Consider the following 20,793-nt stretch of genomic DNA (forward strand, 5'->3'; position numbering starts at 1 on the left):
GCTGAAAGAAGATGGAGGGTGTGGTTGATGGGAAATGTTCATCCTGGAGCTCAGTTACAGTGGTGTGCTGCTAAGATCTGTTTTGGGGCCACTGCTGTTTGTCATTTTTATAAATGATCTTGATGTGGGCGTGGAGGATGGGTTAGTAAATTTGTGGATGACACTAAAGTAGGTAGAGTTATGGATACTGCCGAAGAATGTTGTGAGTTACAGAGGGACATAGATAAGCTACAGAGCTGGGCTGAGAAGTGGCAAATGGAGTTTAATTTTGAAAAGTGTGAGGGAGTTCACTTCGGAAGAAGTAATAGGAATGCAGGGAACTGGGCTAATGGTAAAATTCTTGGCAGTGTAGATGAAGGAAGCATATGTCAGGTATAGACAGGATAGATCGAGTGAATCCTTAGAAGAGTATAAAGGAAGTAGGAGTATACTTAAGAGGGAAATTAGGAGGGCAAAAAGGGGACATGAGATAGCTTTGGCAAATAGAATTAAGAAGAAGCCAAAGGGTTTTTACAGATATATTAAGGACAAAAGGATAACTAGGGACAGAATAGGGCACCTCAAAGATCAGCAAGGTGGCCTTTGTGTGGAGCCACAGAAAATGGGAGATGATACTAAATGAATATTTTGCAACAGTATTTACTGTGGAAAAGGATATGGAAGATATAGACTGTAGAGAAATAGATGGTGACATCTTGCAAAATGTCCATATTACAGAGGAGGAAGTGCTGGATGTCTTGAAATGGTTAAAGGTGGATAAATCCCCAGGACCTGATCAAGTGTACCCGAGAACTCTGTGGGAAGCTAGAGAAGTGATTGCTGGGCCTCTTGCTGAGATATTTATATCATCGATAGTCACAGGTGAGGTGCCGGAAGACTAGAGGCTGGCAAACATGGTGCCACTGTTTAAAAAGGGTGGTAAAGACAAGCACAGGGAACTATAGATCAGTGAGCCTGACCTCGGTGGTGGGCAAGTTGTTGGAGGGAATCTTGGGGGATAGGATGTACATGTATTTGGAAAGGCAAGGACTGATTAGGGATAGTCAACATGGCTTTGTGCATGGGAGACCATGTCTCACAAACTTGATTGAGTTTTTTGAAGAAGTAACAAAAAGGATTGATGAGGGCAGAGCAGCAGATATGATCTATATGGACTTCAGTTAGGTGTACGACAAGGTTCCCCATGGGAGGCTGATTAGCAAGGTTAGATCTCATGGAATACAGGGAGAATTAACCATTTGGATACAGAACTGGCTCAAAGATAGAAGACTGACGGTGTTGGTGGGGGGTTGTTTTTCATACTGGAGGCCTGTGACCAATGGAGTGCCACAAGGATCGGTGCTGGGTCCTCTACTTTTTGTCATTTACATAAATGATTTGGATGCAAGCACAAGAGATACAGTTAGTAAATTTGCAGATGACACCAAAATTGGAGGTGTAGTGAACAGCGAAGAGGGTTACCTCAGATTATAACAGGATCTTGACCAGATGGGCCAATGGGCTGAGAAGTGGCAGATGGAATTTAATTCAGATAAATGTGAGGTGCTGCATTTTGGGAAAACAAATCTTAGCAGGACTTATACACTTAATGGTAAAGTCCTAGGGAGTGTTTCTGAACAAAGAGACCTTGGAGTGCAGGTTCATAACTCTTTGAAAGTGGAGTCGCAGGTAGATAGGATAGTGAAGAAGGTATTTGGTATGCTTTCTTTTATTGGTCAGAGTATTGAGTACAGGAGTTGGGAGGTCATGTTGCAGCTGTACAGGACATTGGTTAGGCCACTGTTGGAATATGTTGTGAAACTTGAAAGGGATCAGAAATGATTTACAAGAATGTTGCCAGGGTTGGAGGATTTGAGCTATAGGGAGAGGCTGAACAGGCTGGGGCTATTTTCGGAGACTGAGGGATGACCTTATAGAGGTTACAAAATTATGAGGGGCATAGATAGGATAAATAGACAAAGTCTTTTCCTGGGGTTGAGGAGTCCAGAACTAGAGGGCATAGGTTTAGGGTGAGAGAGGGAAGATATAAAAGAGACCTAAGGGGCAACTTTTTCACACAGAGGGTGGTACGTGTATGGAATGAGCTGCCAGAGAAAGTGGTGGAGGCTGGTACAATTGCAACATTTAAGAGGCATTTCGATGGGTATATGAATAGGAAGGGTTTGGAGGGATATGGGCTGAGTGCTGGCAGGTGGGACTAGATTGGGTTGGGATATCTGATCGGCATGGGCAGGTTGGACTGAAGGGTCTGTTTCCATGCTGTACATCTCTATGACTTTGTAACAGAGAGATCTCAGTGTCCAGGTGTATAAATCCCTGAAAGTTTCCACCCAGGTTGATACGGTTGCTAAGAAGGCATATGGCGCGTTGGCATTTGTTCCTCGAGAGATTGAGTTTCGGAGCCAAAAGGTCATGCTTCAGCTGTACAAAACACAAGAAAGCCTGCACCTGGAGTAATTCTGGTCACTGCATTATAGGAAGGATGTGGAAGATCTGGAAAGGTTTCAGAGGAGTTTACTCGAATGTTGCCTGGTCATACGAGGAAAGGCTGAGGGAACTGAGGCTGTTTTTGTTGGAGAGAAAAAAGTTGAGAGGTGACTTAATTGAGACGTATAAGATAATGAAAAGGTTAGATAGGGTGAGCCTTTTTCCTCGGATGGTGAAGGCTAACACAAGGGGACATAGCTTTAGATTGAAGGGTGATAGATCTTGGGACAGATATCAGGGATAGTTTCTTTACTCAGAGTAATAGGGGCATGGAACAGCCTGCCTGCAGCAGTATAACTTGCTAGTGTTAAAAGCATTTAAATGGGCATTGGACATACATATGGATAATAATGGAATGGTGTATGTTAGACGGGCATCGAGTTAATTTCACAGGTCGGGCGCAACATCACGGGCCGAAGGCACTGTACTGCGCTGTAACGTTCTATGTTCTATGTCTGCCAGCATTCTTTCAGTACCCTGACACAATACTCTCTGACTGTAGAAACAGAATAATCCAGAACATACTGAAGTGTCAATCTGGGTTATTTGCTCACATACCACAATGCTGACAATATGTTCAAGTTTCCTGTCCATTGTTAAGGGTGACATTTACAACAGCCCTGAACACTGTTATGTTTGGAGTGAGCTTCATACCATACAGTGCTCGTAAGTTTTGTGACTTATTGATCACAATTTCATGTTTAGTGCCAACACTTCAGTCCATCAGTGTGTCATTTGTCATCACACTATCTAATAAATGAACCCATGGGTACAAATAATATCACTGAATTAGAAAGGGTGTGGAGGTAGCAAGCAGAATAATCTTAAATGTAGGCTTGTCTTGTTTCTTGATGTCATATCATCATAGATGATGTTTTGGCTGGGGAGCTTACGAATGACAAAGAAGAAGTGGCAATAAGGATTTAGAATCCGATAATTTACTTCTATCCACTGAATCAGAACACCGCACTGTACAATATTCACTCTGTGTCAGTTCAGGTAGGGCTGCAAGCCACGTACTTTCTGAAAGTGAATGCTACAGTGTAATCAGAATTTTTTTTAAAAATTGAACAAAGTACTTTCATTTAGATGAATCATTTTTTTCTGATGAATAGGAACAAACCTTGAGCTAATTAACAAGTGTCATAGAGTAAGATTACTCTGGGAGGGAGAAAAACAGGTGAACACTCAATGCCCATCTCAGTTTTAAGCGTTTATTTTTGAGGAAAATAAGAGTCTGTTGTGCTATTGAGGAAAGTTTATTGGTGCTCTTTGTCACTTGCTTTATTTAGATCTGTAGAGCAAACTCAAGTGTTAAGGGCAGTGCATGTGAAAAGTTCAGCCTAAATTTTGTTCAGTCCTGCCACCAAGGATTACTGCAATGTGGAAGCAGTAAATGTGTGGGATTGGTGTAGCCATGAACTAACATGTAGAGCTGTCTAACATAACTGTTTTTCATTAAATATTGATCATTGCCAAAGTAGGAAAATAGATTTTAACTCCTCTAACAGTTGTGTTTTTCTCTCTTCAGATGAGAGAGAGAGAGAGCGTGAAATGAGACTACAGGAACTGAAGCAGAAAACAGATGAGAAGAAAGGAAAATCCTTGAATACTGCTGAAATGACTCTATCTAAGACACAAAAATCTACAGATGGGAAGATTGTGACGTCAGTCTCAAAGACTGAGAAAATCACTCAAGCAGGTAATGGAATAAGTACTGGTTACTCCAAACAGAGGGCAATATTAATTACTAATTTATTGAAAGCTTGTATATCTTGGAAAGGGATAGATATATACCACAGGGCAACAGATATAGCTGGGGGAAAGGCAATTACGATGCGATTAGGCAAGATTTAGGATGCATAGAATGGGGAAGGAAACTGCAGGGGATGGGTACAATTGAAATGTGGGGCTTATTCAAGCTACTGCAGGTCCTTGAGAAGTATGTACTGGTCAGGCAGGGATGACATTGCCGAGCATGGGAGCCATGGTTTACTAAGGAAGTTGAATCACTTGTCAAAAGGAAGAAGAAGGCTTATGTTAGGATGAGATGTGATGGCTCAGTTAGGGCGCTTGAGAGTTACAAGTTAGCCAGGAAAGACCTAAATGAGAGAGCTAAAAAGAGCCAGGAGAGGACATGAGAAGTCATTGTCGTATAGGATCAAGAAAAACCCTAAGGCTTTCTATAGATATATCAGGAATAAAAGAACGTCTAGACTAAGATTAGGGCCAATCAAGCATTGTAGTGGGGAGTTGTGCGTGGAGTCAGAGGAGATAGGGAAAGCGCTAAATGAATACTTTCCATCAGTATTCTCACTAGAAAAAGATAATGTGGTTGAGAAGAATATTGAGATACAGGCTACCAGACTAGATGGGATTGAGGTGCATAAGAAGGAGGTGTTAGCAATTCTGGAAAGTGTAAAAATAGATAAGACCCCTGGGCCAGATGGGATTTATTCTAGGATTCTTTGGGAAGCCAGGGAGGAGATTGCTGAGCTTTTGGCTTTGATCTTTATGTCATCATTGTCTACAGAAATAATGCCAAAAGACTGGAGGATAGCAAATGTTGTTCCCTTGTTCAAGAGACAGCCCTGGAAATTATAGACCTGTGATCATTACGTCAGTTGTGGGTAAAGTGTTGGAAAGGGCTATAAGAGATAGGATTTGTAATCATCTAGAGTCGTGCCTCACAAACCTTATTAAGTTCTTTGAGAGGTGACCAAATAGGTGGATGAGGGTAAAGTGGTTGATGTAGTGTATATGGATTTCAATAAGGCGTTTGATAAAGACTATTTCAGAAAATACGGAGGCATGGGATTGAAGGTGATTTAGGGGTTTGGATCAGAAATTGGGTAGCTAAAAGAAGACAGGGTGGTGGTTGATGGGAAATATTCATCCTAAAGTTCAGTCACTAGTGAGGTACTACAAGGATCTGTTTTGGGTCCATTGTTATTTGTCATTTTTATAAATGGAGTAGGAGAAAGTGAGGACTGCAGATACTGGAGATCAGAGCTTAAAAATGTGTTGTGGAAAAGCGCAGCAAGTCAGGCAGCATCAAAGGAACAGGAGAATCGATGTTTCAGGCATAAGCCTTTCTTCAGGAATGAGGACAGTGTGTCCAGCAGGCTAAGATAAAAGGTAGGGAGGAGGGACTTGGGGGAGGGGTGTTGGGAATACAATAGGTGGAAGGAGATAAAGGTGAGAGTGATAGGTCAGAGAGGGGGTGGGGGCGGAGAGGTTGGGAAGAAGATTGCAGGTCAAGAAGGCAGTGCTGAGTCTGAGGGTTGGGGCTGAGAAAAGGTGGGGGGAGGGGAAATGAGAAAGCTGGAGAAATTATTAAAACTCACTGAGATCCTTGTAGAGGGAGGAGGAGAGCTTCTTCAAGGAAGGCATCCTTGCAAAAGGATTCGCAGTAGGTTAAAATCAACTAGGAGAAAGTGAGGACTGCAGATGCTGGAGATCAGAGCTTAAAAATGACCTAGGTGAGGATGCAGAAGGATGGGTTAGAAAATTTGCAGGTGACACTAAGGTCAGTGGAGTTGTGGATCGTGACAAAGGATGTTGTAGATTACAGAGATACATAGATAAGCTGCTGAAAGGTGACAAATGGAGTTTAATGCAGAATGAGGTGATTCACTTTGGAATGAGTAATAGGACTGCAGAGCACTAGGCTAATGGTAAAATTCTTGGTAGTATAGATGAACAGAGAGATCTCGGTTCCAGGTACATAGACCCTTGAAAGTTGCCACCCAGATTGATAGGGTTGTTAAGAAGGCACAGAGTAGCCTTTATTGGTAGAGGTTTTATGGTTTCAAAACCATAAGATCATGCAGCAGCTGTACAAAACTCTGGTGTGGCCACATTTGGAGTATTGTATTCAGTTCTGGTCACTGCACTATAGAAAGGATATGGAAGCTTTGGAAGGTTTCAGAGGAGATTTACTCGGATGTTGCCTGGTATGGAAAGAAGGTCTTACAAGAAAAGACTGAGGGACTTGTTTTTATTAGAGAGAGAAAGGTTGAGATATGACTTAATTGAGACATATAAGATAATCAGAGGGTTAGATAGGTTGGACAGTGAGACCCTTTTTCCTCTGATGATGATGACTAGCACGAGGGGACAAAGCTTTAAATTGAGGGGTGATAGATATAGGACAGATGTCAGAGATAGTTTCTTTACTCAGAGAGTAGAAGGGGTGTAGAATGAACTGCCTGCAACAGTAGTAGACTGGTCAACTTTAAGGGCATTTAAATGGTGGTTGGATAGGCATATGGACAAGAATGGAATGGTGTAGGTTAGATGGGCTTCAAATTAATTCCACAGGTTAATGCAACATCAAGGGCTGGAATGCCTGTACTCTGCTGTAAGGACTGTTAGCCACCTGTAAAATTCGGCCAAAAAATATTGTTTATTTTTTGATGTGATGTAATTTGGATACTGAAGGAAAGACTGTACCCATCTGTTAACCATCCCTAATTACCTTGGAACTGAGAGGCTTGCTTGGCCATTCTAAGAGTAGTTAATAGTCAACCATGTTAAATTGAGTTTGAAGTCACAGGGATGCCAGATTGCATAAGGATAGCAGATTTTCTTCCCTAATGGACATTAGTCAATGGTTTTGCAGTCATGATAGTTTCATGTCATTCTTGATTCTAGCTTTTAATACCAAATTTAATACTAGGCACTTGGGCTGGCAAATAGTCCAGTTCCAGGCATTCCTGTTTGTGCTGTGAATTCTACTCAGCTAAAGACTTCAACACTACCAATCATCAATATTACATAAGGTCTTGCTTTGTACATTGCTAAGTACAATAACTTTTTTTTATGTTGAGCTTTTACTGTAACAGAATATCCCAAGAGTCACTAGACTTGAAATGCTAGCTCTGCTTTCTGTCTATAGATGCTGCCAGATCTGCTAAGTTTCTCCAGCAATTTCTGTTTTTGTTTTAGACTTTCAACATCTGCAGTTCTTTATTTCATCTCTGCTGCAAATGTGTTGCTGGTCAAAGCACAGCAGGTTAGGCAGCATCTCAGGAATAGAGAATTCGACGTTTCGAGCATAAGCCCTTCATCAGGAATAAGAGAGAGAGAGCCAAGCAGGCTGAGATAAAAGGTAGGGAGGAGGGACTAGGGGGAGGGGCGATGGAGGTGGGATAGGTGGAAGGAGGTCAAGGTGAGGGTGATAGGCCGGAGTGGGGTGGGGGCGGAGAGGTCAGGAAGAGGATTGCAGGTTAGGAGGGCGGTGCTGAGTTGAGGGAACCGACTGAGACAAGGTGGGGGGAGGGGAAATGAGGAAGCTGGAGAAATCTGATCCACACCCCCCACCAACCCAACCTCCACCCCCGGCACCTTCCCCTGCAACCGCAGGAAATGTAAAACTTGCGCCCACACCTCCACACTCACTTCCCTCCAAGGCCCCAAGGGATCCTTCCATATCCGCCACAAGTTCACCTGTACCTCCACACACATCATCTATTGCATCCGCTGCACCCGATGTGGCCTCCTCTATATTGGTGAGACAGGCCGCTTACTTGCGGAACGCTTCAGAGAACACCTCTGGGCCGCCCGAACCAACCAACCCAATCACCCCGTGGCTCAACACTTTAACTCCCCCTCCCACTCCACCGAGGACATGCAGGTCCTTGGACTCCTCCACCGGCAGAACACAACTACACGACGGCTGGAGGAGGAGCGCCTCATCTTCCGCCTGGGAACCCTCCAACCACAAGGTATGAATTCAGATTTCTCCAGCTTCCTCATTTCCCCTCCCCCCACCTCGTCTCAGTCGGTTCCCTCAACTCAGCACCGCCCTCCTAACCTGCAATCCTCTTCCTGACCTCTCCGCCCCCACCCCACTCCGGCCTATCACCCTCACCTTGACCTCCTTCCACCTATCCCACCTCCATCGCCCCTCTCCCTAGTCCCTCCTCCCTACCTTTTATCTCAGCCTGCTTGGCTCTCTCTCTCTTATTCCTGATGAAGGGCTTATGCTCGAAACGTCGAATTCTCTATTCCTGAGATGCTGCCTAACCTGCTGTGCTTTGACCAGCAACACATTTGCAGCTGTGATCTCCAGCATCTGCAGACCTCATTTTTTACTCGAAGTTCTTTATTTCATCCCAAGGATCTTCACAGGAACATTATAGAACAAAGTATTTCACTTATTTGATCAAAAAGATAGATTTTAAGAAGTCTCTTAAAGAAGAATAAAGGCATAAAGGGAAGGAATGAAAGAATTTGGGGCTTTGGCAGCTGAAAGCATAGCCACCAATGAGAGATACTTAAGTGGACAGAATTGGATAAATGTAGATACTTGTAGGATTGTCAAGCTGGAGAACATAAGAGAATGGGACAAGAAAACCTTAGACAAATTTGAAGGCAAGAATGAGAATTCTAAAAATCAAGACTTGATCCTGAGCCATTGTAGGTCAGTGAGTAGCAGACTGGATAATTAACAGAACTTGGTGCAAGTGAGGGTACAGGAAGCAGAGTTTTGAATGACACATTTACATTGGATAGATTATGGGAGTCTTGCCCAGAAATGTGTTGATATAATCAACTAACAGAGGTAACAAAGGCATAAGCAAGATTTTGGCAATAGGTAGTAACAAATGAGAAAGAGTCAGGAAATGTTACAGAGATGGAAAAAGATTGTTTTTGTAATGACTCAGGAATTCAGTCAGAAGGTTATTTATGGATCAGATATTACATCAATGTTGCAAACAATTGGATTTAACTTTAATCACCTGCCAGGAAAAGAGATAAAGTTGACAACTAAACGACAGAATATGTGGAGAGATCCGAAAACAATACATTTTATCTACCAAATCTTTAATTAGAAGAAATTTCTGCTCATCCAGTATTGGATGTCAGACAAGCAGTAGACCAAACTCTCTCAAAATATAGCAAGAAGGTAGCCTAGACCCTAACTTTTCCTATTTTAAAGGTAAGTGCAATGTGCTGTGTTCCAGATGCAATTCAGTTGGTCAAAATACTGGACAATAAGCAAAACAATTTATTCAAACACTAACTGAAATACAGCAAAGGAAAGAACTTGGAATACCTTAACTCTGTTGGAAAACTTAACAGAATAATAGATACAGTAATTATTACTAATTTACTGTTCCAATAAAATAACATCCCATAAACCATTGGCAAAAAGGAAATTCAGAAAATAGATTGTTTCACATGCAGGTTCCTAATCCAGGAGGGAAGAACATCAAAATGAAAATAGCTCTGTATTTTGATGGTTCATTTTATTAAGGAGGGAGGCTTTAAGAGGCATATTTTGTCTTAGTTTCTTTTAGAGAACAATTGTGAGATAGATGACAAGCAGTCTATGAAAAGATAAACAACTTGTGAGGCTCTGAGGTATTCCAGACAGAGAGTGTAGAAGCCAAGACAGATTCACTGCCTTCCAACCCTGCTGAGACCCCAGCAACAACTGCTGAGAGCTAACTAAAAATCATGGATACTTGACCACACCCACTTAGGCTGCTTCTATTGTTCCAACTTTTAAAGAATACCCCAGGGCCTCACAAGTTGTTTATCTTTTCATAGACTGCTTGTCATCTATCTCACAATTGTTTTCTGAAAGAAACTAAGACAAAATATACCTCTTAAAGCCTCCCTCCTTAATAAAATGAACTATCAAAATACAGAGCTAGTTTCATTTTTAAAAAACCTTTCTTCTAACATTATTAGTACAAGTACATTACATTGACTCTAAACATGTAAACACTCACTTCTACAGTCTATTTCTGTCCAATTTTTAACCTGCCGCTGAACACCGCCTTCTTTCTTCATCAAAGTCATGACAATACGTCAGCAATTACATTCTCTCATGTTGCCATATGTATAATGTTCAAATTCAATGGCTGCAATAATAAGTTCTTCCTAAACAGTCTTAAATTTGCATGTTTAAATTTCTCCAAAAACTTTAGGTAGTTACAATCAATATATACAATTGTCTCAGACACATTACTGCTGATATAAATGTTGAAATGTTGTAACACCAACATCAAACTCAAGGTCTCCTTCTCAATCATGGAATATACCTGTTGATGCTTATGCAGTTTTCTAAAAAAATTCCCAATAAGCCTTTTGTCTTGCTGTCTTCTTGCAAGACTGGTCTCCCTCCTATCGGAAGGATGTTGTGAAACCTGAAAGGGTTCAGAAAAGACTTACAAGGATGTTGCCAGGATTGGAGGTTTCGAGCGACAGGGAGAGACTGAGGCTGGGGCTCTTTTCCCTGGAGCATCGGAGGCATTACCTTATAGAAGTTTGTAAAATCATGAGGGGCATGGATAGGGTAAATAGATAAGGTCTTTTCCCTGAGGTGGGGAAGTCCAGATCTAGCGGGCATAGGTTTAGGATGAGAGGGGAAAGACTTAAAAGGGACCTAAGGGGCAACCTTTTCACGCAGAGGTGGTGCGTGTATAGAGTGAGCTGCCCGAAGAAGTGGTGAAGGCTGGTACAATTACAACATTTAAAAGGCATCTGGATGGGTGTATGAACAGGAACAGTTTTAATGGGATATGGGCCAAGTACTAGCAAATGGGATGAGATTAATTTAGGATATCTGCTCTGCATGGGTGAGTTGGACCAAAGGGTCTGTTTCAGTGCTGTACATCTTTAAGACTCTAAGAGCACAGCAATGACACCAAGATCACTTGCATCAATAGCCACCTTCAACGGCTTTGCATAGTTAGTCATGTTTAACACTGGGGTAGTGGTTAACACAGCTTTCAGGCTTTCAAATGCATTCTGACAGTCCTCTGTCCACTGAAATCTTCAGCACCTCAGTAAGTCAGAAGCTGAAGCAACAACACTGTTAAGATTTGGTACTAACTTCCGAAACACTCAATCTCAGGGATCGTTGTACTGCCCTCTATGCTGTGGGTATGGGAAACTTCCGAATAACCTTTGTTTTCACATCCTGTGGGGTCATCTGTCCATGTCCAATGACATGGCCCAAGAAGATGACTTGGACTTTCGTGAATTCACTCTTAGGTTTATCACCAAATCCGCTTCCAAAAGTCAATTGAACAATTCCGATAGATGCTGCAAATATTCCTTTCGTATATGACTAAAAATCACTAGGTCATCAATATACACCACACAATTGGATAATCCAGAAATGATGTTATTGGTTAGTCTTTGAAATGTGTCTGGCGCATTTTTCATATCAAATGGCATGTCTTTAAACCTGTACAGTCCATTCGGTGTCATGAAAGCCAAAATTGTCTTCGTTCTTTCGGATAAAGGTACCTACCAGTATCCTCTGAGTAAGTCCAACTTAGAAATATAAGTTGCTTGTCCCATCTTTTTATTACAGTCTTCCAAATGTGGAATAAAATTAGACTTTGTAACTACACTGACTTTGTGATAGTTCACATATAATATTGATACCATCTGTTTTTGGCACCATTTCTATGGGTGAGCTCTAGTTGATGTAACTCACTTTGATTATATTATCTTTCAGCATACAATCAATCTCTTCTTGAATCTGTGCCGACTTTAGCGTGTTAAGTTTATAAGGATATTGCTTAATTGGAACAGTGTTTCTTATATTTATATCATATGTAATTAGATTAATATTCCCAGAGTATTTCTATTTATCTCCCCAGATGATCACGTGATTGTACAGGTAATTCTCTTATAAAGCATGTTTCAGCAGCACAATTTGGCTATAACATCACTGAAAAATTAGGGAACTGTATTTTCGAGAGCGCTTACCTCTGATCGCAATAGTGCTATTCTGCACGTGTCAGATTTTCCACATCATTCAGCCCATGCACCAGTGTGAGCTGCTATCAGAGCATGTGAGAGGCACAGTACTATACATTGAGCAGTTTCATCTCAAAAACTAAACTAATAAATGTTCATTGTGCTTCTTTGAGATAAGAATATTCTTGTATAATTCCTGTATAAGCCCAGGAATAATTCCTGCAGGGCTGCATTACTCTTATACATACCACTTGCCTTTCTAATTTGTTCTTACACCTGCATATCACACAATCTACTCCTAGGTTATGGATGTATCTTTGCTCACTGAACTGGAAGGTTCATTTCCACATGTTTCGTCACCCTACTAGGTAACATCTTCAATGGGCCTCTGGATGACTGCTTTCTATTTATCTGTTTGGGTTTCTTTGGGTTGGTGATGTCATTTCCTGTGGTGACATCATTTCCTGTTCTTTTGCTCAGTGGGTGGCAGATGAGGTCTAACTCAATGTGTTTGTTGATAGAATTCCGTTGGAAAGCCATGCTTCCAGGAATTCTCATGCATATCTCTGTTTGGCCTAGAATGGATGTGTTATCCCAGTTATCCTTCCTCCTTTGTATGTAAGGATACTAGTGAGAGAAGGTCATGTTGTTTTGTGGCTAGTTGATGTTCATGTATCCTGGTGGCATAAAATTCACTGAAGAGGATGAAAACAACAACAAACTGCCATTCCTAGATGTCACAGTAGAGTGAACAGCCAATGGGGAACTTCAAACCAGCGTCTACAGGAAAGCAACATATTTGGATCAAATATTGAACTACAGAAGCAATCGCCCCAACATCCTCAAATGAAGCTGCACCAGAACATTATTCCATCGAGCCACCACACACTGCAGCACAGAGGAACTATGCAGACCGGAGGAAAATCTCCTATACAGTATATTGCTTGAGACCCACTGTGAAGACCTCTGTACAGCTCATCTGTAACAGCTTGTTGCTGAGCAGAAGTGGTACCTGGAGATGAAAAAGATAAAGTCCGAGATGCAGCACCACAAGAGCTTTCTACTTCTCTTTTGTCTTCTATCCTGAGGAAAATTGAGAGGCAGTTGAAGCTCTTAGAGGACAACGATTACAATGTAGAACGCAGCAGGATATTAGTTTGTTCAAAAAGATACCTATGAGGAACTTCTTCAAGACAGAAGAAAAAGGGCAAGGCAGGAAAAACTGAGGTCTCATTTAAACCAACCCCCAAGAAACAGTCAGAACACAATAAACCACAGCCATCCACGTCTGCAACCACAATTGCACCTGAAAGTGGTGATGATCATAATGGTGATAACCCTCTGTCCCTGCATTAACAATATTTTTCAATGTAATGTGTCAATTTTACTTGTGTTTCAATAATAAATATGATTTTAACCTTCATTCAGGCTGTGCTATACTTTGTGTTAGGCTTTTGGGTGATTTTTGAGTGACTGTGAGTGGTACTTATTGCTGGTCCGTTCCAACCCCATTTTTCCCATAGGCCCCATTATTTCTATTAATCGATTTTCTATTAAGCAAGGTTTCAGTGGAATGCAACTACGATGTTATAGGAGGACTACCCATAATAACTCTTTCAAGTCATTTAGATTTTCATCTGGAAGGTAACTAAATAATTTATCCTAATGTTTGAGAACTTCCTCGTTATTCACTTTAATTTGAGTAATATCTAATTCAGAATCATCTGAATTTAGTACTTTGCTCTGTGTTGTAAACAGTAACACATTCTACTTTATATTTCCTTCACTATCAAAATACTTTTTTAGCATATTCATGTGGCATACATTGTGAGGTAATTTTCTATCTGGCATTCTTATCAAATAATTCACCTCACTCAATTTCCTTTCAATTTGATATGACCCACTTAACCTTGCTTTTAAAGGTTCACCTATCATTGGAAGTAATACTAACATTTGTCTTCATTAGCAAAATTTTGAATTTTTGCTTTTTTTGTCTGCTTCCTGTTTCATCACATGCAGTGCTATTTTTAAATGCTCTTTAACCAACTCACCTGCTGTATTTAATCTTGCCCTAAATTTTGAGACATAGTCCAAATACGTAATCTCTGAATACTGACTCATCAATTTCTCCTTAATTCATTTCAATGACCGTCTCACCTTATGCTCAAAAACTGACACAAATGGATTGAATTTGGTAGAATCATTTGGTGCATTCCTAATAGCAAAAAGTACAAATGGAATTCCTTTATCCCAATCCTCTGTATAGTCTTGACTGTAGGCCCTTAATGAGATCTTTAAACTTTGTTCAAATGCTCCCTGCAATTCTGGATAGTATGAAGTGGATTTGAATTGTTTTATTCCTAAGCTATCCATAACTTCCTTGAGTAATTTTGATGTAAAAGTTGACCCTTGATCTGTTTGAATGTTTGTGGGTAGTCTGTATCAAAAAAACAATTTGAGTAACTCGTCTACAATCCTTTTAATCCTGATATTGCATAATTGAATGGCCTCTGGAAATATAGTGGACCAATTATTATGATCAACAAATACTGATTTTCATTTTTTATCTTAGCTATGGGTTCTATGCAATCAAGATCCTTGGCAAAAGGTTCCTCAAATGCAGGAATTTGTATTAATGGTGCTGGATTTATCGCTGTCTAAGGTTTTCCAATTACCTTAAACATATGACACCTCAGTGTATAACAAAGCTGCCTCATGGTGCCAGGGAGCTGGGTTTGATTCCAGCCTTGGAGTTTGCTCATTCTCTCTGTGTCTGCGTAGGTTTCCTCTGGATGCTCCGGTATCCTCCCATAGCACAAAAATGTGCAGGTTAGGTGTATTGGCCATGCTAAATTGCTCGTAGTGTTCAGCAACATGTAGGTTAGGTGGATTAGTCAGGGGTAATAGTGTAGAGGAATGGGTTTGGGTGGGTTACTCTTCAGAGGATCAATGTGGATTTGTTGGACTAAAGGGCCTGTTTCCACGCTGTAGGGATTCTATAAATAAAAATAAAAATAAAATGGCATGTCCAGCAAAATTCAACCACATCTTTATGCAGTCCAAGCAAATAAAAATGTTTGGATTTTGGATTGAGTTTTCCTTACTTCCAAATGACCTCCTACTGGTAATTAATGTGCTACCCTCAACACCTCCTTTCTATAATCCACCTGTAATACAATTTGATGAACTTCTGCCCATTTCTCATCTGCATAAATGTGTAATGGTCTCAATTTCCTTGTCAAGATGTCAGTTTTAAGATAGTAACATTCTGGGATACACTCAGATTCTTCTGTGTATGCTTTTTAATACAATTTCTTTCATTTTTCATCTTCTGTTGTACTTCAGTTAATTTCTCTGAACTAAAAATATCCACTTTGTCCTCCACCTGTTCTTGTTTTCTCTCAACCATTTAGTCAAACATTGTCTCCGAGAATTGTACATCAACTTCTTTATCTTTATTCTTTGATTTCTCCTCCTGCTTCAACCTGTGGCTTTGTGACCTTATTACCTCAGTCAGGAAAAATCCCAGGATGTACTTTCTGTAATACCTCAGTTGACTGATTATCTCCTGGATTTTCAACCACAATAGTCATCACTCCTAACTGTGATCCAGTTATATCATTACCAAGGATAAATTGGATTCCTGGAACTGAGAATTTCTCTATTACTCCTCCTACCACTTTTCACTGGACTGTCCAACCTCACTTTATATAACGGAACATTGCTCACCATGAATTCTATATATTACCACCTTTTTTGGAAATACTCCTTCTGAAATATATATCTCCTTATCTCTCACCACCAAAGATTGACATGCTCCCGTATCTCTTAAAATTTTAATTTCTTTACCTGCTCCTCCTGGCATACATGTGTCAACATTATCCTTGCAAGTAAATTCTTTAAAGTGATCTGGCACTTACTTCACAACCAACCTTTGATCAGGTAGTATATTCTATTGCAGCTTTTTAGCTTCTATTGTGCTTTCCTTTCCCACTTCAACAAAACTCACTGGCTTATTCTGTTTCCCACATCTAGCTTCCCCGTGCTTTTGCTAAACCACCAACACTGCAACTTCATGTGGCCTACTTTATTGCAGTGAAAACACCTGAAAGTTTTAACTTTTCTTTCCCCCCTCAAGGGTTTTATTTTTACAGTGTGGTAAACTATCTTTAATATTTTCAATGAGATCTCCTTTTCCTTTCCCACCTGAGGATTTCTCTTTTCCCCAATTTCTATCCCTGACAGACTGAAATTGATGTCAGAAGCCAAACTTTAATTTATGAACCAACTCCAAATCATCAATCATTTCCATTGCTAATCTTGCAGTTTCTACTCTCTGTTCTTCCACTATTTCAGCAAGTGAATTTTTGAACTCCTCCAAAATAATCTCTAAGGACTTCATGTTTTATCTATTTTCAATACTGTTATTCACTTCTCAGAATTACTTTGTTTGATCCTTTCAAACTCAATGTGCATTTGAACAGGTTCCCTCTTTAGGTTCCTGAAACATTGTCTGTAGGCTTCTGGTACAAGCTGATATACAATATGGCTTTCTTCACCTCCTCATTACTTCCCAGATACCTTCTCTGATGGTGATGCAAATACCTCACGAGCTCCACCTACTGCATTTGTTTGGATCAACAATACCCGCATGGTCGCCGGTCATTTCATTTGTTTAGTCACTTATTCAAATGAAATGAAAAAGGCTTCTACATCTTTCTCGTCAATCTTAGGCAATACTTGGACATATTGAAACAAATTACTACTGGGCCTTTGGCTTTGCTCATCATCACTATCCTCCTCACTAAGCCTACCTTTTACCTTCACCTCTGACCTTTTAAGTTGATTTTCCTCTCTGATGGCCAACCTCTCTTTCTTTCTGCTTTTCTTCTCTCTCTCTCTCTCTCTCTCTCTCTCTCTTTCTTCTGCTAGGCCTTCCTCCCCATTTTCCCCTGCTTTTAATAGTGATTCAAACTGTTTCATTTCCTTTTCTGTTCCTGTTTGTTCTGCCACAGTTTTTCTTTCTTATTCTTTTGCTTCTAGTTAAAGGTACTTCATTTGCAATTGAATTTTAGCCATTTCTAAAGATTCTGATGGCTTTTCTGGCAATCATAAATGTTGAGCTACTGCTGCAATTACCTTCCCTTTTCACATGGACAAAGGCAACTTCAACTCCAGCTTGTTTGCTAGTTCAGAAATTTTTATCTTGTTCACTTCCTATAGAACTCCCAAAGTGACTTCTTCCACCCCTTGGAAACTCTTAGTGACTGAAAGAACCATTACTACACAAAGCATACCTTGTTTAAAACAACCTGAAACACCCAAAACAAAACACTAACACTTACCACTCGCTGCATTTGAGCCCACCTGGAATTAGAGATTTTGATCCCAACAAAACCCCTCAATATATAATAGGGTAGCCTAGACCCTAACTTTTTCGTATTTTAAAAGTAAATGTGAGGTGCTACATTCCAGATGAGATTTGATTGGTCAAACTACTGGATGTTAAGCAAAATACAATTTATTCAAACACTACAGTTAAAATACAATAAAAGAAAGAAGAACTTGGAATAACTTAGCTCAATTGGAAACCTTAATTAGTAATAGTTACTGTATTTATTATTCTGTTAACTGTTCCAATATAGCAACATCCCATAAACACACCCTTAGCAAAAAGGCAAATTCAGAAAGCAGATTGTCTCAGATGCTTTTTTCCAATTAGGAGGAAAGAACATAAAAAGACAATTCTGAGAGAGAGAATGTAGTAGCAGCCAGGAGAGATTCACTGCTTTCCAACCCTGCTGAGACCCCAGAGACAACTGTGGAAAGCTGACTAAAAATTATAGACATGTGAGAGCTTGCCCTCATCTACTCAGGCTGCTTGTATTGTTCCAACTTTTAAAAAGACCCCAAGGCCTCACGAGTTGTTTCTCTTCTCATAGACTGCTCAACACATGTCCTGCAATCTCTCTGTCCTAAAGAAACCAGGACAAAACACACCTCTTAAAGCCACAGCAACCTCACAAGTGTGATAATTGAGCACCAGTGGACGAGTCAATGAAGTAGCACTAGTATTGTCAGTGGACGTGAAGAGATGGTATGCTTTCTGATGGTGTCATCCAGGATCAACGTGTAGATCAGAAATAGAAGAAACATAAGGCATCTCTTTGGGAGCATCAGAGTATGAGTAAGAAAATAGGCCACATATCTGTGTCTTGTTTGTTGTAATCTGCAAGCTGAAGATTAAATTTACACATTGATGAAGATTCTAATAGTTACTGCATCTATGAATATCTTCATCTGAAGTACTACTAGACTTTTGGAAATTTCTTCAGTATACCAGAATATTGCCAAGCTCAATCCAAAAGCCATGGTGGTCATGTACTGGCTTTGGATAGGATGGTCTGGTTCAAATTAGTTGGAAGCTGGCTATGGTTTTGCTGTTTCCTGCCTTTTCTGAGGTAAGTTGAATTTAAAGCTAGGCTATGGAGGTCAGCATACTCAAAGGAAGAAGCCAGGTATTACTTAACTTGACTAGCTTTTCATTTCTTCTGATCAGTGACAACTGAAACACAAAGCAGAAAAATGCATTTTATTGAATATATGGATTAACCATCACACAAATGTGTACCTTCTGGGTGAAATGGAATTTACTAAGGGACATATTAGATGAGGCCAGAGGATTTTTTTGATTATGGGGAGATTTGGTGGGAGAATGTTTTAACATGAGTGTATGCAGAGGTTTGTGTGTAAGCAGTAAAGTCATGGATATATTCTTGTGGGTCATTACTTTTACTGCTCCTGCATTCTATGATTGGATTAGTAGCGAGGCTGTGAGGGAGAAAATCTGTGATTAGAGGAGCTGGAGCAGTTATTCTTGATAATCTTTTTTGCATTTGGACATCCTCCGGAAGTCAAGTGCAGAAAAGATGATTGGTTAAATGGCTGGAAATATAATAGCAAGGTCAGGAGCATGCCATACTAGAAATGTCATCAAGGGCAACAGCCAGCAAAGAGAAGATACATCCTGCATTTTCAAGTTTTTGTACTGCTGACATGTTAGTGAAGTTCATGAGATTTTGAATTAATTGAATGGATTGCATTTTGAAAGTAGCTTATCATGCCTCACAAATATTTTAGCAGTTCACTAACATATTTCTATCATATCATGTAGCTTTTGTTATAATGGAGTGAATTTTTGTTTTATTTTCTATGAGTGGCATGGTTTCTTGGTGGTTAAAACTACCATCTCATGGGGCAAAGGAACTGGGTTTGATTTCAGCCTTGGGTCATTGTGTGGAGTTTGCATGTTCTCCCTCTGTCTGCGTAACTTTCCTCCAGGTGCTCTGGTTTCCTTCCACGGTCCAAAGCTTTGCAGGTTAGGTAGACTGGCCTGGCTAAATTGCCCAGAGTGTGTAGGCTAGGTGGATTAGACATGGGAGATGCAGTGTTATCAGTATCAGGTTGTGCCTCTGCAACTGAAGTATTCTAATCTTGGAACATACGGAACATAAAGACAGTTTAGAGGAGAACGTTGCTGTCCAAGGGATTAGCTGTGAGGCAGCAAGGGCTCAAGATAACTTTAGAAGGAACTATGGGGGGAAAATGCGATTCATAACAAGGTACTACAAGTAAACCTGAAAAATATTGCCCATTAGATCAAAATTTGAGAATCCAGTTCAGATAACAAAGTTGATTTGCAGCAGGATTTGGTTGTAATAAAGATTGAGATTGCTGGAGTAAGGTAAGGAGTAGCTAGTATCTGTAATGAAAAGAAAGCAGAGCTTTTATTCCAGAAGGAGTTAATCAATGGACTAAAACATTATAACCTAATAAAACAAATCCAACCAGATCACCTCACTCTTTGTTCCTTGTATTGGAATCAAGGCCTCAGTACTCCATCTCATTTAATTCCTTGATTCTTAATATCACACAACAATGGAACAATTTATCTTGATCTGTTCAACTGACCTTTCTCTTATTTCTTGAGTGATTCATGAATGTACTGAAAAGAATAAAGTGTAATTAGTAACAATTTATCTTGTTCCTCTTATAAGCTGCCAGCCTTTGAAACTGGAGGTTAATGCCATCTCATGACCTCTTCTTGAGTTACCTTTGCTTCTCTATTCCTCTTTTTCAAGCTTGTTGAATTACAGACGAGAACTCAACATATATATTTCAGAAATTTTTAAAAATCTGGCATGGTTATACTGGTACTGGATCAATACTAATGCCCTTGTATCATTCAAAAGTATGAAAATTATTCTGGTCTTTCAGATGGTGGCAACAGAACGTTACGAACTACCACCATGGAATCAAGCATTTTAAAGAAAACAGATGGTAAGTGGAAATAATTGGACTAATAAAAATTCTTGAACGATGTCAAATTCTCCTATATCTGCGATTAGGGGTCTTTGTGGTATGCAACAAGAATAAATTTCTTCAATATCTCAGTAGGGGGTAAGTGCAATATCAAGTGTGGATCCTAATTTCTTGAACAAGGAGGATCCTGGATTTGACCTCCATGTTCAACAAAGGCAATTGGTGTAACACTATAGTTAACCTCAGAGTCTTGGT

The 20,793-nt window shown here is 40.1% G+C and overlaps 1 protein-coding gene across 4 annotated transcripts in view; it reads left to right on the plus strand.

Moving 5' to 3' along the window:
* smtnb (smoothelin b) overlaps positions 1-20,793 on the plus strand; it is a 354,299-nt gene that overhangs the window by 281,154 nt on the left and 52,352 nt on the right. For all 4 annotated transcript variants that reach the window (XM_060843540.1, XM_060843539.1, XM_060843542.1 and 1 more), the window contains 2 exons: positions 4,019-4,189; positions 20,494-20,556. In XM_060843540.1, coding sequence (XP_060699523.1) covers positions 4,019-4,189; positions 20,494-20,556 — 234 coding nt within the window. The remainder of the gene's footprint in view (positions 1-4,018; positions 4,190-20,493; positions 20,557-20,793) is intronic.

Source organism: Hemiscyllium ocellatum, chromosome 24, assembly GCF_020745735.1.
Source record: "Hemiscyllium ocellatum isolate sHemOce1 chromosome 24, sHemOce1.pat.X.cur, whole genome shotgun sequence".
Taxonomy (NCBI): domain Eukaryota; kingdom Metazoa; phylum Chordata; class Chondrichthyes; order Orectolobiformes; family Hemiscylliidae; genus Hemiscyllium; species Hemiscyllium ocellatum.